The sequence below is a fragment of the Chelmon rostratus genome, chromosome 6 (genome assembly GCF_017976325.1).
Source record: "Chelmon rostratus isolate fCheRos1 chromosome 6, fCheRos1.pri, whole genome shotgun sequence".
In the NCBI taxonomy this organism is placed as follows: Eukaryota; Metazoa; Chordata; class Actinopteri; order Chaetodontiformes; family Chaetodontidae; genus Chelmon; species Chelmon rostratus.
In genome coordinates, this window is record NC_055663.1 from 5289833 (window position 1) to 5306277 (window position 16445).

The 16445-nt window shown below is 44.1% G+C and overlaps 1 protein-coding gene across 1 annotated transcript in view; it reads left to right on the plus strand.

Moving 5' to 3' along the window:
- Positions 1-6709: 6709 nt before the first annotated feature.
- The window catches only part of jph3b (junctophilin 3b), a 43781-nt gene continuing 34045 nt past the window's right edge, over positions 6710-16445 (plus strand). The window contains exon 1 of the mRNA XM_041939279.1: positions 6710-7094. Coding sequence (XP_041795213.1) covers positions 6713-7094 — 382 coding nt within the window. The 5' untranslated portion in view covers positions 6710-6712. The remainder of the gene's footprint in view (positions 7095-16445) is intronic.

A 16445-nucleotide genomic window follows, 5' to 3' on the forward strand; every position in this document is an offset into this window, starting at 1 on the left:
AGGCTTTTGATCCTGCCTATACACTACAAACATGCTGATGCTGAAATCAGGCTGCGCTCATAGTTACATGCCTCTGACTTCACCAGAAAGCCCCAAAAATAAAAACTTAATTGAGCAGTGGAGGCTGGTCAACCTGCTGTCTGCCACTATTTATATGTCGTATATGCTGTCAAGAACACCACAGTGCACATGGATCAGAGGAGAGAAAAAAAAGCAACACAAATGCCATCTTTGGAGGGATGCAGCAATGAAATACAGTGAAAGTCACTGCTTCTGGATAAATTCTGTAATCTTGTTAAATCCTCTTTAATATCTTCTTATTTGCTGATTTATCTGAAACATAACTACAGTGAAATGACTTTGACAAATTCTATGGAAAACTTAACTATGTATATAAACTTTACTTTTGTGTGTGAGTAAGATAAAGTTTGAATTGAGACCTATAAGGCCCTTCATACACATGATTATGTAATCCTGCTCATGCTCTGCTTTTCATAACATGTAATGACCCAGTAACCATTATTCATGATTGTGTCAGTGTGGTTTGACTCTTTGACTCTGGTTCAGATGATGTCATGGATTTGAGAGCCCAGACGCTTGTGTTACTAACTTCTCTAAATCCTAATCCCCTTGTTGTGGTCAGGAAATCACGCTAACGCTGCCTCCTCCCCCAGCCTTCCCTCTCATTCACCTGCTCACCTTCTCTGTCGCGTCCTCCTTCACCCCCCCTTCTCTCTGTGCCTCTCTCTCGCTCTACTACCAGTGTGTTTAGAGGCCTAAGCCTTAATCCCCAGCCTCACAGTGATTTTATTACTGTAATCTGGGCTGGAATTGGCTTAACTCTCTCAGACACTGGCAGACAGAAGGACAAGGACAACAACAAGCGACAGGGCAGCTCTAGGGAGGAGCTGAATAGGAAAAGGAGCACATGGGAAGAAGAGTAAGAGACGAAGGGACTTTGAGATCTGAGAAGGAAGGATTAGAGGATAGTTAGGGACAGGTAGGAGGGCGCAGACAAAAACAGTAGCCTGAGGCAAGTTAATCTGAAATAATAGTTTTAGCAACATTGGTTAGTAGTTTTATTTATGTAGCACCCTTTAAAACAAAGCTACAAAGTGCTGCACAGGATACAAATACAAAAAACAGCATACATATAAAACAAAATACATGAAAATAAATTCCAGCCCTGTTACAGGGGAAGCAAGTAGCTACAGATGGGTTTTGAAGTATTTTAAAGCCTTTTACAGACTCAGATGATCACCAGAGGGCTGGAAAATGTTCCTGGGGGATGGGGCTCTCCCAGCAAAAGCACAGTCACCATTGGATTTGGCCTTTCGACCTTGGTCAGATGATCCTCGTGGCCTAGAGGTGGAATGGAGAGTCAAAGGTTTAGAAATATATGAAGGGGTGAGACTATGTAGGGCCAAATGTGTAGTATCTTGAAATCAATTCTTGCCTTATCAATCAATCAATCAATGCTTTATGGGGAGCCAGTGAGGGGATGCAAGGATTGGTGTAATATGGGATCTACATTTGGTATTGGTTAGCAGCCTGGCTGCCGGGTTTGCACAAGCTGCAGGTGGGCAGTGCGACAGGAGAAAGAGCATTGCAGTAGGTCTGCCGTCCCATTCTTAAGGCGTGGAAAAATTAGGCTACAGTTTAGTAATTCTGCAAAGCAGGATTGTGCAAGCTTGTTGATGTGTGGGTCAAACATTGCACCCAGGTTTTCGGGTTTAACATTGGTGGCCAAAGGGCTGATATAGGGTTTCACTTCAGAGACAAATTTACCAATAAGGAAAACCTCAGTTTTGTCTGAGTATAGATAGATAGATAGATAGATAGATAGATAGAAAGATAGATACTTTATTAATCTCCAAAGAGAAATGTACAAAGTTGAAGGAGGAAGGAAGGATGTGACATGACAGTAACATTCATTCCATAATAGTCGGCACCTATATTACCCATTTGCATATCATCAGTGTAGCAGTGGTGAGAGATGCAATTGAACCAGGTTGCTTAGAGGTAACAACAGGATGGGACCAAGGACTGAACCCTGCAGAACGCCACAGAACACAGGGCCAGTTGAGCACACAGAGTTTGTATCACCTAGTATTTCCTTTGTGCCCACACTGAAAACTGAGCAACCGCCAAGTGATCCACATTAGCATGACAGACTCAAATAAGTATGTCCAGGGTAGAGGGTGGGCCTGTTAAATCACTCGTCCTCCCTCAAACACCGCTGCCTTGAGCGAGGCACTTCAATGAGGGGCAAGAAAACCAGAAACCCTGTGTAGCAGCAGCTACGGCAGTGAACAATACAGTGAAGTGGATACACATTTCTCATGGTTTGTCATGGCTAAATCCAAGCTGAAAATGTACTTCTACTGTGTGCGCCAACACATGAAATTAAAGTTCATCACAGCATCCCCAGCGCCTGCACATTGGTTGGCTGTAATTCTGCATTCAGACCAACTGATGTCCTACATGAAAAACCCTCTTGTGCAAAAACGTTAAAGTTAAACCAAGCTCAATTTTTCCTGCCAGACAACGCAGCGTCCTCCAGGAAGGCGCTGAGTTGGCCAACATGCAAGCACACAATCCTGGTGGATTACTTTATGATGTGAACAGTGGATGTCTACTGTTTACCTTGCGATCGTTGTGATGAATGATTAAAAAAAAGTTTCTAATGTTGCAGAGTTGTAATTTCCCGTCTGTGACTATACAAACTGTGTTATTGCATCTGATAAGCCTATAAATGCAATAATCTGCCACTCAAACTGGACTTGCATCATATCCTACTGTCTTACCTTACAACACACAGCCACCTGTGCTGTTTAATTCAGGGCTAAGGTGATTTTGCCATCGAGGCCGCATGACGCCCTGTGATGCCATACACAATGTTTATAAGTGTAAATCAGTGAATACATTTTTTTTTTTGTGCTGCAAACGCTCTGATGTGACTCTATCAAAATTTGGCGTCCAATAAAAATTAAAGTCAGTGTGCTGTATTTGAGCCATAGTCATGTGTTTAGGGAGCCAGCAGGAAGCACTCTAATGCTCATGCTCTATTGGTCAAAAAATGTGAAAACCTTTCTGGCATATGCAGCCAGTTAACAACTTATATTCGAAGTAATGGGGCGCCATTTGGGAAAATCCAGTTTTCTTAATTCATCCATGGCATGCCCCTTTGTGCAGACATTGGCAGCTGAAACGCAGCACAAACCGTAAGTCAGTGTCAACTGGAAATGATGCTGAATTGCAATGAAAAAATGAGAAATGCAGACTTCCGGCTGGTTTAACAGTTAAACTTTTGTTTTGTGATGTGTTTCAACTGTCAGTGTCTCCATTTTCTGCCTGATGTGATGATTTGCCCTGCAACCCTCAAGAGTGAAGGCAAAGCTCTTTATTGAACAGGCTGTGTATTAGCTGACCTTAATACTCTAAATTTAAAAATCTGAATCACGTTCAGTGGTGCAATCAGTCAGTCTTCTTAGAGCCCACTGAAAATAATTTCTTACCACTTCAATACAATGTGCTGTAAGTAAATTAATTCCATTTCACACTTCAGCATGGGTTTCTCTGAAGCATCATATTTCTGCTTGTATCTATATCAGCTAATCAATAGGAGGTCTTCCGATTGATTCCTCAGAGGGTAATCACTGCATACAGAGCATCATAACAACCTGGTTTCCTCAGATATCCCCCTTTCTCCTCCTTTGGGGTAACTGACACCTGCTGCATAATCTTAGATTATTTGGATTGATATCAGACTTTTAATTAATTAATTAATGGACATCCAGTATGAACTAACAAGTACAAATACCTGATGATAGAAAGCTTTTTATTTGGAATCTGTCACCTGGAAAATTGGGATAACATCTGGAGAAGTGCTGAATCGAGCCTACAGTTTTGCACATGCAGGTAGTAGTAAATATGGCACACTGTTCACTGCTCTGTTGGCTAGTTTAGCTGTAGTTTGCGACTGTTATTTTTTACAAAATGGGTGAATATTTTTCCGACTCTGAGGTGGTGGACGATGACTTTGTTTATGATGGATATTGGAATATAAACGAGTTTCGCCGCAGATTATGCGTTATATAGAGGCTGCGCATGGGTGCCCCGAGTACTCGCATTATATGGATATATGCGCCGCTCCGCTGGGGCTAATTTCTTCAAAACGACTCCAAATGCCACCAAAGTTGTCTGGGTGAGTAAATGGTCGTATTTAATGCTAGAAATAAGGTCCAGGTTGTAGGAACAATGACAAGCGGAACTACTTACTCCTAAACAAAAAAGAAGAAAAGAGTGACAGGATAGGGGATGTACAATGGTAGGGAGGATTTCCGACAGACGCTGAAAATGTTTCAACCTGAGCAAAGAATTTCTTTTTACAAATCCATTAGATCCTCGTGGACAGAGATGAGAGGAAGAAAATGAGAAAGACTGGAAAAAATAAGAGAAAGAAGTGAAATTCTTGGCAGTGATTTCAGAGGTCTGTCAGAGGCTGAGCTGAACACAGACACACACACAGATATACCTTATACATTTGCTTTTGTCCAGATTTGTACACCAGTGCTACTCTCAGTGTCACACTGTCAATCTTTTTGCTAACTACTCCAAACTCTCGACACTGTGACAGTTCATTTCTGTTTTTTTTTCAGTCTTAGTAGTGCTGCCTTTCCCAGATCACAGTGAATATGATGTTGTAACGTACCTGGGGGCCGTGGAACACAAGGCAATGTCATGTGGTTTTCACTGAACCTGTTTAATTACGAGGGCAGAAGAACTTACCACTATTACCACTATAGACTGTGACCAGAAGAAATTGACATGAATTTACCAAAAAAAAAAAAAAAAAAATTATAAAAAGATTGGGTAACCCAACACTTTGTGCTAAGCTAAGCTAACCAGCTGCTGGCTGTAGCATCATATTTACCAAACAGGCATGAGGATGCTCTAACTCTCAGAAAGCCAGTAGGCATATTTTGCCAAATGTTGAGCTACTCCTTTAAGATTCACCTGTCTGCTGACTGAAAGTATGTGTCACTACCACTGCAGTCATCTTTAGACTCCCAGATCACGCCAACCAACTGAGACTGAGACAAGATGCCGAAAGAGAAGACAAACGGTGAGCAAACGATCCAAAGCTACAGGTGAGGGGAGGGAGAGAGCCGCTTGCCGCTGTACGGAGTGTGTGTCTCTTTAAGAGCTGAGCTGGAGTGTGCTATTGAGCGGGGGAGGGAGGGAGGATGGTTGGCTGCATTGGAACAGTCCTCTCTAATGAGCAGATTTTCTGAGGGAGACATACACACACACAGATCAGGAGAGAGAGAGTTACTGAGATCCAGCCGTAGGAGGAGAGCTTGTAAGACCGAGGCAGCAGGCAGGAAGGCAGGCTGTGCGTCAGCCGGCGCTCCATAGGGAAACATGGAGACAAGCAGGAGATGCTGAAGCACCACAACAGGATCATATAGATGGATGTTCTTTCATCAAGCGGGCAACCTGAAGGCAACCCACGCAGAAGATAAACCACTTATGGACGCAGTGGATTAAAGACCTACAGACAGACTGAGAGGGAGAGGGAGAGGGGGAACAGAGGAGGAGAAATTAATCAATTCACTTGTTTATTTTCACTGTCTGTGTGTGCGCACTTGCTGTCAGAAAGAGTGTGTGTGCCTGCATGAAGCAGGAGACTGCATTCCTGCTCTCCAGCAAGACAGGACAGACAAAAAAAGAAGGCAAGCAGGCAGATTACCTTATGTGTTTCCTCGTTTTTCTGTCTCTCCCTCTCTCCATGCGTGTGTGTTGCCTCGCTGTGCGACCAGGCACAGTGTGTGTGTGCGGGTGTGTGAAGGCTGAGAATAAGAAGAGGATGGTGTAGCCTGAAGTGAGCTACAGATTCTGACTTTAAATGGTCTTTGTTTTGTCTGATCATCAGGAGTGGGCTCGAAGAAAAAAAACAATTCCTGCTGTGGAGGGTCTTTTTTTCTCCTCTTCTTCCTCTTCATCATACAACATGTCACAGCTCCAGTTTGGGCCGCGGTGCTGATCAGGGAGTCTAAGGGTGGCTTCTATGTTGGAGGCTTGGAGGTTTGAAGGGCTGCCACCGGGGAGACTTCTCGGCTCTACACCCCAGAGAGGTGGAGGTATCATCAGGTAGGAGGCGACTGAACGCGGGGGCCTGAGCGGAAGGCAGGAGAGGAGTAGGAGGAAGAGTTGTGTGTGTCGTAGACTGTGTAGGCAGGCCAATGGCAGGACCGGTGGAGCTGCCTGATGGTTTAAACTCCTGCTGAGAGAGGATAATGGCAGTTCTGGGCCTACTCTCCTCCTCTCTCACCTGCATTCGCCACGGAGGAGCTGGAAAGTGCTAGCCGGTGCTACAAAGAGCCCACCAAGAGGATGGTGTGAACAGCATCTCCCTTTCCCACCACGCCAGGAGACCCCTGACACCTCTGTGAGGGGCTAAGTTTTCTTCTTCACCTCGTTTCCCCTTCCTCTTCTCCAAGCCAGCTGAAATAAAGGGGTGGGAGTTCTCCCCTTCTCCCTCCCACTCTCTCCTACTCCTCACCCCTGACCTCTCCGTCCTCCAAACTCAGCCCCATGGATTGGTTGTAGCACCAACCTGTCCTCATTTTTCCGCCCTTTCTTTTCTTTTTCTTTTCTTTTTCTTTTTGTTGAGGCTTCAGGGGAATTGCCAAGACCTGTTTCATGCATGTCCACTGGCGGCAGGTTCAACTTTGACGATGGGGGGTCATACTGCGGAGGGTGGGAGGAGGGCAAGGCACACGGCCACGGGATCTGCACGGGACCCAAGGGCCAGGGCGAGTACTGTGGGTCCTGGGCCCACGGTTTCGAGCTGCTGGGTGTCTACACTTGGCCCAGCGGGAACACCTACCAGGGCACCTGGGCTCAGGGCAAGAGACACGGCGTGGGCGTCGAGAATAAAGGCCGCTGGGTGTACAAGGGCGAGTGGACGCATGGCTTTAAGGGGCGCTACGGCCTGCGGGAGAGCACGGGGACGAGCGGGAAGTACGAGGGGACATGGAACAACGGGCTCCAGGACGGATACGGAACAGAGACGTACTCAGATGGAGGTAAGAGGGAGGAGTGACACATGGACACATGCATTGTGGGTGTTTTGGGGGTCGGTTTGAGTGTGTGTACTGTGTGTGAGGATGTGTGAAGCAAACATTACCTGTCATGGAGCAATATTTGAGCGTGGCTGACAACTGCCCTGTATGAAAAGGACTAGAGAATGATTGACAGGTCAATGACAGTTACAGACGTGACAGATGTACAAGGGGGGAATTTGTCAGGAGGTCTTCTCAGGTCATCCCTTCTGCTGCGCCTTGACCGCACACACACATACACACACATTCATGCAGAGGCAGGGGGTTGCGTCAGGTCAGGCTTGGAAAATTACTCTCAGTCTCTCCTCTAATTTTCTACATGGGAGTCGTCCCTTCTCTGTCTTCTTCCTCCTCATCTTCTGTTTCGTCCCTACCCTCACCCCTCACATCAGCTACACGAGGACGCTGTGTATTTGGAGGCCTTCAATTCAGGCCATGCAGTCTTAAGGGATGAGTTAAAGGTTAGAGGGACGGAGGAGGACAGCAGCTCACAAGTAACAAGTCCCCAGAAAACAGTGCTTTAGAAAACAGATTACAATGTTGTAATTATTCACCAGGAAGAAAAGAGACATAAAATCCATACTTACATGTGCCATGTCACCTTAATTACACCTGTAATCTAAACACACTGCAGAACAAAAGATTCACGCTTCACTTCATTCTTTCACTCCACATGAGATGTAAGTCAGCAATGCTATCATGCGCACTATGACATTGCTAACACACTGATGCCAAGCTGGTATAATGTTCATCATGCTTACTTTCTTAGTTTAGCATGTTAGCAGGCTGACATTTGCTAATTAGCACTACATCAAGAAAGTGCAATTGAAGCTGATGGGAATGACATTACTTTTGCAGGTATTAAGTTATTAACCAAAGTATTGTATGGATTCTGATTTTGACGTGATGCTAGATAAAAAGGGATAAAAGTTGTGACTCAGAGCCACAAATGTGAACCTCATGGCGGCAAGAGAGGAATAGTCACAGGATCATGAAAGTCATTAGGCTCCATCTTCTAGGAACCATAAATGTTCAACCATCAGTGTTTTGAGATATTTTATTCTGGAGCAAGGTGGTGGATCGTGTGACTGGCTGCCAGACCGACATTACTATCCCCAGAGCCATGCTGCTTGCATGGCTAAAAATACAACTTAAAACAAATACAGTATCTTCTGCTGGAAATGGCCAGAAAGATCCAATGCCAGTACTATGGTGACACTTGCAATATCCCTGAGTGTGACAGCTAAATTAAATGCTGACCACTTAAAGGCATGATAATATATCCAAGACTCACATTTGACTTTTGGCAACAACATAAAATTTCAGTCTCTTTCCACATTTAAACACATTTTTAAGGACCTTTAATGTGTAGAATACAGTATTTCTTGAATCAGCACCAGATTTGCCCTGAAATTGGAATCATTGCCATCAATTCACTTTGAATCTCTTAGACCGGGACTCAGTTCAGTCACTGTTAATGAGACACACACCATATGGATTCTTGCTTAAAAATAGATACCCACATGCACACGCCCGAGCATACACAATGTGCGTGCAAAAATCCACACACACAAAGTCTAGTGGTGTGAGTTGACCAACCAGGCCGACAGTAGCATACATGCAGTTAAAGCAAAGCTTTGTTGCGTAACTCTACAACTAGCAGGACGTTTTTACAACGGCTGGTCTGGATCACACACACACACAAACAAACACACCCATAGTCCAGAGCAGCCTAAAATCCTGAGACCAGACTGGTTTGAGGTTGAATCAGGACAAAGGAGAAGAAGTCAGCTTGATAGATAACTGGACAGATGGGACGAATGGACGGAGGGAGGGATAGCTGGATGGACAGATGTACAGATTGATGGATGAATGGATCAGTTAAATTATGAGCAGATAATGGAAAGATGGCTGGCTGGATGGATGGATGATAATCATGATTACAACGAGAGATACGCTTTAATCAGAGGATGAGTGAGAGCATTACGGAAAAAGAAAGGGAAAGACAAAATGGACAGCAAAGAAAACCTCCCAGAGAGGGACATGTTGGAGAGACACTGTAGCTCTGTGAAGTATTTGAACCCACATACTGTAAATGCAGCAGAGATTGGCCTAGTTATGAGTGTTTACCTTGCTCCAGCAGTACGCAGTGTCCTTATTATAACAGCATGCATTTGTCCTTTATTCAAATGTCTGTTAAACAAAAAAATTTTGAACAGAGAGTGACTGATCACGCTCAGAATGATAAATACACAAGTGTCCAAAGAGGGAATGTACGTGTGTTTTGAGATGATCATCTGTTTCATGTATTGCTAGGATGAAGTTTATCTTGCCCTGGCTGACTTACTCAACTAACATGTCTCTTTCTAGTGATGTTTTCATGGCACATTTCCCTTCCTGGTTTAGCTCTAAGCTAATTCTGTCTCACATCAGTTAGCTTCATTCAATTCTACAAAGGTCATTGCTAATGCTGCTTTAGCGCTCCATAAAAAGGTTCTTTTAAAACAATGGGGAGTTTCAGTATCTACACTCACTCTTGCGATGGCAGGAGGACTACGTAACAACAGTCTGTAACTCTAGAGACGGACGGTAAAGAAACTGTAACGCTGTAATAAATTCAAACAACTAAAAACTGAGGTGAAGCACCGTCTGGCAAAGTTTGTCTCATTGATTAGGAAGAACTCATTTCATATTCAACAGATCGGACCTCTTGTAGCTTGTTCAGCAGACATGAAGCAACATTAGCGTCCATTTGGAGTTGTGTTTTTGGCCACCTGACAAATGTAGTTTAACGTTACTCTGTTTTTATCTCAGTTTTGTCCTCTACCATTATCTGATTAGGAAAGTCTCTCTCTGCCTCTCGCAGCTAAATGCACAAATTTCTTCACCAGCTAGTTGCTAACTTTGTCCATCTGGTGCTGGACAACTAGCATTTTGTGGTTTTCCGCTCCTGACAGAAACATGGTTGATTGGAGAAGTAAGACTGAAAGTAAATGTACCGTTAAACTGCGACAAAGAGCAAACAGAGGCTAAAAAGTTTACTTCAGTTACAATACTGAAGCATTTTGTCTGCTGTCATGCCATGCAAAATTAGTGCGGTCTAGAACCTAGAACCAAATAATAAGGTACAGTAACTAAGGCATACTATAATCATCATCAAAATATTAGCTATTGACTATTTGATTGTGAAATCAAAATGACAGCGTTGTTAAATATGATGTTAATGTGTACACATGCATTTGGCACCCTGAGATAAACTGTACCGTGGGAAGTGGTGATCTGAGATGGTCAAACACAGGTTACTCTCAGATTAAAGCTGACAGTCTATCTTTACAACCTCAGGGCTCTGTCATGTCCAAAGCAATAAGAGTTGGAAGCCAAAACATTCAAAGATGCTCTGCTGCCTACATACTTTTGGACCATGCAGTGCACTTTAGAGCCAGCTACATTTCCCAGAGTCAGGTCTAAACTGACTGCCAGTCCCACTCTCCCCTCCAACTGCACCTGATGCCACATTTCTAGGAAACACTCTTCCATCTTATTGCTGCTGTTTGGCTCTTGGTTCCTCTCCTACGTTTGCCAACATTCCTCTCTCCTCTCCTCCCACCTCTCTTTCCTCCCTCGCTCCGCTGCGTTTCCTCGGAGCCGCTCAGTACAGTAGGGTTTCCATAGCAACGCTCACCGACATGCAGCAGGTCAGCGTGTCACGAGGGACTCAGTGTTCCCTGCTGCCATTGGCCGCCCAGCCGGCTCTATCGGGCTCTGATTGGCTGGCTTGGCCTTCCGGGCTAATGGTGTTTACTGAGATGAAGAGCTAAGCTGACTGATTACCAACCACACACAGAGAGAAAGAGAGAGGGAGTGAAGGAGAAAAATAAAAAGACAGCTTCAGTAATCATTTTAGTGAGAAATGAAGTGAGTCACAAAGGGAGAGGCAGAGATTACAACTGGCACTGTGTACAACACTGGTAACAACCACAGATTACGGCAGTAGTGGTTGTTCTGTCAAACAAGCTAGTATGCCACACACAGTTTCAAACACACAGGAACTATCTTTATATGAAGACTTCACCAAACACTAAAAAGAAATTGTGACAGCATTTATATCAAAGCTCATCCAATCACTTGTGCTTCATTAAACAAGGCTCGTGACAGCTCAGCAGCATCCTGGAACCTCTCTCCTGTCCTCCAGCTGTTGGCAAATACGCTACAACAACATTATAATTGTCCCGCATTAACATATCTCGCTCGCTTGCTAAAGGCTGCTATCAGTGCGGTAATTATTCCAGCTCTGACCATGTTATGTAAGCTGACATAATAAATTCACTTCTCATGTTTAAATACACCCAGCAACTGCATCAATCATCAACTACGCTGAGATAGGATAGGTGGGCCACATTTAGTCAAACACCTGTTGGGCCGTGCACCGCCATGGTAAGACATGAGCTTTGGAGGCTAGATGACTGTATTTTAGAGAATGTATTTGCAGCCCATTTGAGTGTGTGGGAGGGAGCTCACTCTGTTTTCTATTATCCTGTAACTAAGACATGTTTCTCTGAAACCCTCAGCCATACATATACAGTAGATGGGTTATGTTCAAATGTTGAGGACCATTTATCAAGCAGTTTCTGAAGACACTCGATAATGTGTATCATCATTGTGTCTAATGGTGGCTTTCCAGACAAAGTCATTTCAGATAAGACCAATAGAGACACAAGAGGTCAGAGTCTTAGACAACAGCAATGGGCCATGGTTCAAGTCCCTCTGTCAGCAAGCATGAGCACTGCTGAAGTGTCCTTAACATGACAGTAGGTCCCTATGGTCCTTGGATGTAGGTCACCAATAAGAGCTGTCCAGACATCACTATATTTGCTTTAGTTTCTAGCTAGCTTTACAAGTATCCCATCTTTCTGTTGTATGCATTGACGTCGATTACCAAATGTTCGTTGGCCGTCTCGCTCAGGTGACCAACCTATCCCTGTTGTCTTTTCATCCTTGCGTCTTCTACAAGTTAATTGTTAGCTATAGAATTGTTTTAGGACATTACTGACTCTGTGCCTCTGCTACATAGAGAAAGACTGTCATGGGCCCAGCTTTGCCTCTCCCTTATTCCTAGCGTTTCTGCTGGTTGTCCCTCCCTTGTGGTTCTTGTCGCCCCCATTTTTCATTTTTCCTTTAGTTCTTCCTTGCCTCTCCTGGCTTTGGTTGACTTGCCTTTGGTTGAAGATCTAGCCCTCCAGTCTGGATTCTCCCTTGAACAGCTTGAGTCCCTGCTCATAGCTTGTGCTTTCGATGGGAGACATCAGTGAAAGTGTTCAAGTTAATTTTATCTCCACACCTCTAGCTCTGGGGAGTCTCTGGTTGAAACGACATAGCTCCAATGTCGGTTGGTCAACTGGGAAAATTGTCAGTTGGAGTGCATGTTGTTCACCATTGCTCCTTCCACTCCAGATCCTCCAGATTTGCCCAAATGAGAATCATGATCTGGGTTCGGTATTCAGTAAAGACTGTCTCTACCTCCTCAGCACCCCTATGATTTTGCCATTGATTGTCTTACTGGGGCTCCTCTTCCCTCTCATAGACTTTACAACCTGTCTTGTCCTGAAAGAGAGGCTATATGGAGAAATATATAGTTATAGTATATATATAATGCAAAACAATCTAGTCAGGATCTGGTAGGGAGACAAATGGAAGATGGTCTTCAACACTCCTCTTGGACACTGCAAATACCTGGTAATACCTTTTGGACTTGCTAATCCTCCCGATGCTTTTCAGGCTTTGCTGAATGATGTACTGAGAGATTTCCTCAACCACATTGTGTTTGTGTGTGTTGATGACATACTCAGCTTCTCCCACATGTCTGACGACGTCTCCCATGTCTACTAAATTCACCAAAGGCTTTTAGACAATAAGCCCTTTTTGAAGGCAGAGAGGTTTCACATCAGCACTGTTCCTTTCTTGTGTTACATCATTGCGAGTGGGTAGGTGAAGATGGATCTAGAAAAGATCAGTGGCAGAGTGGCCTAAGCCCACCACCGGTAAACACCTTTGATTCTTACAATTTACTAATTACTACCGCTGTTTCTTTAGTGACTACAGCAGGGTGGCAGCACCTCTCACCAGACTCACTTCCTCCTCCATTGTGTTCTGCTGGACCCCAGATGCTGAACAAGCTTTTTTCCAAGTTAAAGAGTCTCTTCACCTCTGCCACCATTCTGGTCCAACCTGATCCCTCTAGCCATTTCATTGTGGAGGTTGACGCACTACACATGGATGTAGGGGCAGTTATTTCCCAGTGCTCTGACCCTGACCAAAAACTCAATCCCTGTGGCCTTTCTCCTATTGGTTCTCTCCTGCTGAATGCAGTTCTGATGCTGGTAATAGGGGCCTACTCACTGTCAAAGTTGCGTTGGAAGAATGGAAGCACTGGCTGGGAAGAACAGAGCAACCATTCGTTGTGTTGGCCAACCACAAGATCTTGGCCAACATTGAGACAGCTAAATGCTTTAACTCCCATCAAGCCTGCTGGGCATTGTGTTTTCATGGGTTAAGTTCACTCTCACATACTGATCCAGTTCTAGAAATATTAAAACCTGATGCTTTCTCCTGCCAGCATATCTCTGAAGAGTCTCCCTCCACCCCTGACACTATCGTCCCTTCAACCTGTGTGGTGAAAGCTGTTTCCTGGGAGATCAAATTGGTAGTAAGAGAGGCTTAGCAGAAACAACTTGACCCAGGTAACGGCCCACCCAGCTGCCAATTTGTGCCTGATTCTGTCAGTTCCTGGCTCCTCCAGTGGGTGCACACTTCCTGTTTTGTCTGCCATCCAGAAATAAGCTGCACCTTGTCCCTCCTCAAAGAACACTTCTGGTGGCTCACTGTGGAGGCAGTTTGTCTCAGACTGCTCTGTCTGTGCTTGAGGGAATCCTTTCATCTTCCACCCTCTGGTCTGTTATGCCATCCCCCTATTCCAAATTGCCCTTAGTCACACACTTTATTACTCGTCTATCTCCTTTTTCAAGGTAACACAGTCATACTCATCATCGTTGACCTGATCTCCAAAGCAATTCACTTTGTGGCTCTTCCCGAACTCCTCACAGCTAGTCAAACAGCTGACCACCTGGTACAACATTTTTCTCCCTGGCATTCTGCTGGACATATCTCAGTTCATATCCCAGGTTTAGAGGGTGTTTTCCCAGGCTCTCTGTGCTACTGTTAGTCTTTCTTCTGGTTTCCTCCTACAAATCAATGATCAGAGAGAAGGGGATAACCAGGAACTAGAAGCTGCACGACCACCACCAACCCCTAATCTTGGAGCTCCCATCTTGAAGATACACATAACTACCTGACCAACATTACCACAAGTTTGTCTACTTCGAAGGCCTCTTTAGGCCACATTTCGGATCTTCACTTGTCTTCGCCAGATTGTTCAGTTCACCAACATAGTACTAATGCTACGGCCAAGTTTTACATCAGTAATTTCCTCATGTCTGCCTAAATCCTGTTTAATCCTGCGTTCTCCTGTACCTCAGGTTCATCATCCCTCTGTGCTTCACCAGTCTGCCTTCCAGCCAACAATTCCACTCTCTCTTTGCTCTGCTCCACCATAATTATAATTCAGTTCAAACCTCCATCTCAACTACTGCTTAATAAATCTACATTTAAGCTATCACAAGCCATGTGTCAGAGTCCTGTTTTTGTGTCAAAAGTTAACTTAACATAGTAAGAACTAACCACTAAGGTGGTTTATTGACATTTCTACTGCTGTTCAACTGCAGCAATTCTGCTTCTGCCTTGGCAGCTTTTGCTCTTATGGCGGCGTCTGTGCTGTTCACTTGTCAATGACACTGACAAAGCATATACATTATGTACAGTTTTCCACCTCTTTCTAACCTTCACCTGCCATCGGAGGGTGCACAGGTGTTCCTTGTGTTTACACTGGGGATCTTGATCTTTCATCTGTGGTTATTAAGGCCAGTTTATTCTATAAGGGAGTTTATTGATAATGCTGACAGACTTGACAGATATAACACAATGTTGAAGAATATTCCAACAGGTCTCACTTTTGATACCATCAAATATTCCTTGATAAATGACATGGATACAGAGTTGGAAGCTGTAAAAATAATATAATAATAAGCTTTTAGACGGCACTTGAGTTACAAAGTGCTTTACATGGCTGAAACAGGATTAAAACTTTTCAGGACTGAGGCAAGTAAATCGGAGACTCAGAATAATACAAAATGTGCATATACTAAGGCATTTAAGCCGATTCTGATTCTGTGATAATAAAACAGACAAGACATTTTGGAAAGAAGACAGAAATGTAAGTTTTTAGAAGTGATTAAAAAATGTCACTGATTCTGCTCGGCTCTGATCATGAAGCAGGGAGTTCCAGAGCTTAAGGGGGCTCTGATCGTAAAAGCTCAGTCACCTTTAGTCTTGAGTGGGGACTTGTGAACAGCAAGGAGAGCCCTGCTGAGGATCTGAACATACCTGTACATACACTGTCATTTGGTCTGTATTCCATCATTGCTCAGTCACAGAACACAGAGTTGTAATTTGGTCAGTACAGCTCTGTGAAACACAGTGCGCTCCTCCTGTCTCAATGCTCACTGATTCTTTTATACTGTTCAAGATGATCCCGTGAAGCACTTTGTCCGGTATGGTGTGTGATCCCTCTGTAGCTTTTTCTGATGCTCCTCTTTTTTTTGAGTACAAGCTGCACTGTGGTGCAGTATTTTTGCAAGCAGGTCCCTGATCTGTTTGTATCTTGTGCACCTGAACTAAAATACACATACATACGCATGAGTGTGTGCGGACGCAATACACTTTCCTGTCAGTTTTCCATCTGGTACAATTGATTTGGGGAGTCAAAAAGGCACAAGTGAGGACAAGGACAAAAGTTTGGACAAAGTTGTTTATTTTTACAAGCAATACTGAACTATAATATACTACAATGAGGTCATCAACACAAAAACCATTGGTTACAAAATGTCAAAGTGTGAACATTTGTTATGTTATCGTGGGTCTTTATCAGGAATTTTTTTTAGCAGATAAATAATCCTCAAATGGAAATCTGAAAGACTCAGACAGAAAAAGGGCCTAAGCAAAATCTCTTAAACGGATAAAAGTCCCACACAGCGATTTACACAAGCCAGAGGTTCAGCTTTGAACTGACTTCCCTTGCTTTTAGTGGTCAGTGACATAGTGTAGCCTGTCTGTCTCCATCCCTGTCCACCATATCTGCTATGTGTCTGTCCTGCTGTTTATCCTGCACATCTGTATGACTTGTTGCCTGTTAATAGTGTAGTC